General features: G+C 46.7%; 1 protein-coding gene across 5 annotated transcripts; it reads right to left on the minus strand.

Moving 5' to 3' along the window:
• Nucleotides 1-1,498: 1,498 nt before the first annotated feature.
• LOC107108441 (zinc finger protein 883-like) lies at nucleotides 1,499-3,643 on the minus strand. 5 transcript variants are annotated; one of them, XM_015408874.1, is made up of 2 exons: nucleotides 3,289-3,643; nucleotides 1,499-3,204 (listed from the first exon to the last, which is right to left on the minus strand). In XM_015408874.1, exons 1-2 carry the CDS (start codon nucleotides 3,520-3,522, stop codon nucleotides 1,789-1,791), a joined length of 1,650 nt encoding a protein of 549 aa, XP_015264360.1. In that variant the 5' UTR covers nucleotides 3,523-3,643; the 3' UTR covers nucleotides 1,499-1,788. The 5 variants fall into 5 exon arrangements, with proteins under 5 accessions (XP_015264360.1, XP_015264361.1, XP_015264359.1 ...); XM_015408875.1 differs by having other exon boundaries at nucleotides 1,499-2,978; nucleotides 3,063-3,643; XM_015408873.1 differs by having other exon boundaries at nucleotides 1,499-2,819; nucleotides 2,901-3,643.
• Between the last annotated feature and the right edge of the window lie 564 nt (nucleotides 3,644-4,207).

Genomic DNA, 4,207 nt, shown 5'->3' on the forward strand with positions numbered 1-4,207 from the left:
TCAAGGCAGTGACCACCTCACCTGCTTGGCCCAGGCAAGTCACAGTGCTGCAATCAGGTGTCACCCTGCGAGTCGCCTTGCCACGTAGGTACGACGGACTCTGCCATTAAGAAGAGGAAGAAGAAGAGGTTGGATTCATACCCTGCCCTTCACTCAGAGCGGCTTACAAACTCCTTTCCCTCCCCCTTCCCATAACAGACACCCTGTGATGTAGGCGGGGCACTCCATGAAATTGCTGAGCAGTCGGGTTAGAACAGATAAAAGGAAGTACTTCTTCACCCAAAGAGTGATTCACACTTGGAATTCACTGCCACAGGAAGTGGTGGCGGCTACAAGCATGGACGGCTTCAAGAGGGAATTAGATAAGCATATGGAGCAGAGGTCCATCAGTGGCTATTAGCCACAAGGTATAGATAGAGACTCCGGGGCAAGTGATGCTCTGTCTTCTTGGTGCTTGGGGGGGCGTCAACAGTGGGGGGGCTTCTACTGTCCTGGCCCCACTGGTGGACCTCCTGATGGCACCTGGTATTTTTGGCCACTGTGTGACAGAGTGTTGGACTGGATGGGCCATTGGCCTGATCCAACATTGGCTTCTCTTATGTTCTTAGGAACTCTCGGTCTGGGGCAAGGGATGCTCTGTATTCTTGGTGCCTGGGGAGGGGGGGGCAGTGGGAGGGCTTCTAGTGTCCTGGCCCCACTGCTGGACCTCCTGATGGCACCTGGTATTTTTGGCCACTGTGTGACAGAGTGTTGGACAGAGATGGGCCTTTGGCCTGATCCAACATTGGCGTCTCTTATGTTCACCCCTCAGCCGTCGTTTCTCCAAGCTAAAGAGCCCAAAGCGCTTTAACCTTTCTTCAATATGCAAGACATTAACACAGAAAGGCAGTTTTAACTCTCAGCATGTTTTTGTGCGAGGAGATCATAGAACAGAATCACAGAATCAGAGTTGGAAGGGGCCATACAGGCCATCTAGTCCAACCCCCCTGCCCAATGCAGGACCAACCTAAAGCATGTGTGATAAATAATCGTCCAGCCTCTTCTTGAAAGCTGTCAGTGATGGGGAGCCCACCACCTCCCTAGGCAGCTGGTTCCACCTCTGAACCACTCTGACCGTGATAAAGTTTTTCCTAATCTCCAGCCGATACCTTTCTACATGCAATTTAAACCCGTCGCTTCGGGTCCTGTCAGTCAAATGCCCCCCAAAACAAGAAGGTGTGGATAAGCTTTCAGTGCCAGAAAGATGGCTGTGGGGAGGGGGTTTCAGAGTTTAGGGTCCCCGGCAGCGTTCCCTCTAAGCTGAGTTAGTGTGAGCTAGCTCACAGTTTTTTTAGCCTCCGGCTCACACATTTTTGTCTTAACTCAGGAAGGGATGGCTCCAGGGCAAACTAATGTATGCAGCAGCCAAACCGCTTGCTCACAACTTTAATGCCAGCAGCTCACAAAGTAGAATTTTTGCTCACAAGACTCCACAGCTTAGAGGGCCAGCAAGCGAATAGAATTCTCAGCCTTTCCTTTGTCCCCAACCTCAGGTGCACATTTGACAAAGGGACTTTCTGGATTTCACACCTGGGGAGGAACATGGATCCTTGTGGATTATAAACCACATCCTTTCCCCAGTCTGCCTACTTGTGGTGTGCAGAGAACTTGGCTAGAGTTAGCTAATCTTAAGAAATAGTCTTCTGCTTCAACCAGCATTAGAAGCCAGAGAAACTCATTTATCAAAGACTACATCCAGAAGGACAGCTTCCTCATCTTTGGCTTACATGGCACAGAACAGAGTCAGCTTTAGGGAGGAGAGAATGCTAGGCTGATATCACAGATCCCGTGTGTATGGTTTTCTTGGGGAATTATTTCTATGTGGGTTTTCTGATGTGCATTCCGGTATGTACTCCGTCTGAAGCACTTTCCGCACACAGAACACTTAAATGGCTTCTCCCCAGTGTGGATGACTTGGTGGTAAGTAAGGTATCTGCTGTGGCAGAAACTTTTCTCACACACTGAGCATTTATATGGCTTCTCCCCTGTGTGGATTCTTTGATGGTAAGCAAGGCTGGAACTGTAACTGAAGCTCTTTCCACACTCAGGGCATTTATACGGTTTCTCCCTTGTGTGGATTTTTTTATGGGACGCAAGATTTCCACTCTGAGAGAAGCTCCTTCCGCACTCTGAACACTGATATGGTTTCTCTCCTGTGTGGATTCTTTGATGGGAAACAAGTTTTCCGCTTTCTCTGAAGCTCTTTCCACATTCAGAGCATTTATATGGTTTCTCTCCAGTGTGAGTTCTTTGATGGGAAGCAAGTTTTCCACTTTCTCTGAAGGTCTGTCCACACTCAGCACACTTATATGGTCTCTCCCCTTTATGAACCCTTTGATGGTAAGTAAGGCCTGAGTTGCAACTGAAGCTCTTTCCACACTCAGTGCATTTGTATAGCTTCTCCCCTGTGTGGACTCTTTGATGGTAAGCAAGACCTGAGCTATGGCTGAAGCTCTTTCCACACTCAGGACATGTATAAGGTTTCTCACCAGTGTGGATTCTCTGATGTATATTGAGGATTGTGCTCTGACTAAAGCTCTTTCCACACTCAAAACATGTATATGGTTTCTTCCCTGTGTGAATTCTTTGATGGGAAATAAGCCCTGAGCTGTGACTGAAACTCTTCCCGCACTCAGTGCATTTATATGGTTTCTCCCCTGTGTGGATTCTTTGATGGTAAGCAAGACCTGAATGGTGACTGAAACTCTTTCCACACTCTGAGCAGCAATATGGCTTCTCTCCTGTATGAGTTCTTTGATGGGAAGTAAGTTTTCCACTTTCTCTGAAGCCCTTTCCACACTGTGAACATTTATATGGTTTCTCCCCTGTGTGGGTTCTTTGATGGTAAGAAAGACCTGAACTGTGACTGAAACTCTTTCCACACTGTGTGCATTTATACGGTTTCTCTCCCGTGTGGATTTTTTGATGGGAGGCAAGTCCTGAGTTGAGACTGAAGCTCTTCCCACACTGTGAGCATTGATATGGTTTCACTCCCGTGTGGATTCTTTGATGGTAAGAAAAACCAGAGATGTAAGTGAAGCTTTTCCCACATTCAGCGCATTTATATGGTTTTTCTCCTGTGTGGATTCTTTGGTGGTAAGTAAGGCTTGTGCTGCGACTAAAACTCTTTCCACACTCTGTGCATGTATTGGGTTTGTCTCCTGTGTGGATCCTCTGATGGGAAGCAAGGCCAGAGCCGTGACTGAAGCTCCTTCCACATTCGGGGCAGTCGTAGGTTTTTCCGGCAATGTGACCTCTTTGATGTGCAACGAGGTGGTCCTTCTTGTGGAAGCTCTCTCCACACTCGGAGCATTTGTGCGCCTTCTCCTCGGTGCGTGATTTTTGGGGTAAGGTAAGAGTTTCATTCAGCCTGAAGCTCTTCTCACACTCTGACAGCTGAAACAGTTTCTCCCTGTTTTGACTTCCCTGTTGCATGTTGGAGACTGACGGTCCAGTTGAAGTGCCTGCACACAGAGGGAGCATAATGCTTCTCTGTTCTTTGTGATTTTCTTCTCGCGTTGTCGTTTCCAGGCAGCTGGCACTTTCAGAAGCACCGGATTCCTTCTTCCACTTCTGTTTTTCATCACTTTCCCTTTTCTGCTCTTCTTCTCTTCTCTTGCTTTTCTGTGCTGTAGAGATAAAGAGAGACCCCAGATGGGGAGCCAGTTGATTCTTGTTTTGAGCTGTAACCGCCGATTTTAAGGTTTATTATTGTGTTTTAATTTTGTTCAAACTGTATTTATTGTATTGTTTGATATGAGCCCGCTTGTAGGATAGGTAGGCTATAAATACGAACAACCAACCAACCAACCAACCAACCAACCAACCAACCAACCAACCAACCAACCAACAGCATTGGCTTCTCTTATGTTCTAAAAGGGAAGTGGAACTTACCATGGCTGAAAATAATGTGCTTCCTTCTAGGACGAGTTATCACACATGGCTACACTTTTGAGTTTAACCAGACCTCCACCTTACTGTCGAGACTCTTCTTGTGAATCAGAGCATCAGACTCCTGAAGATGTTATCTTTTAAACGTGACTCAATTCTATGGGATTCATAGCTCACATAGCATCTATGTATAGGTGATCGGATTTAGTACAAACTTAGTTTGTTATGACTGTTGACGTATGTTGTAAAAATCTGTATTGATGACTAACTGGTTAGT

The sequence above is a fragment of the Gekko japonicus genome, unplaced genomic scaffold (genome assembly GCF_001447785.1).
Source record: "Gekko japonicus isolate JY-2015 unplaced genomic scaffold, Gekko_japonicus_V1.1 scaffold4706, whole genome shotgun sequence".
NCBI classification, from domain to species: Eukaryota; Metazoa; Chordata; class Lepidosauria; order Squamata; family Gekkonidae; genus Gekko; species Gekko japonicus.

Excerpts from the sequence above, each read along its gene's own strand:
- LOC107108441 (XM_015408872.1), bottom strand. The coding sequence starts at position 3,522 with ATGCTCCCTCTGTGTGCAGGCACTTCAACTGGACCGTCAGTCTCCAAC.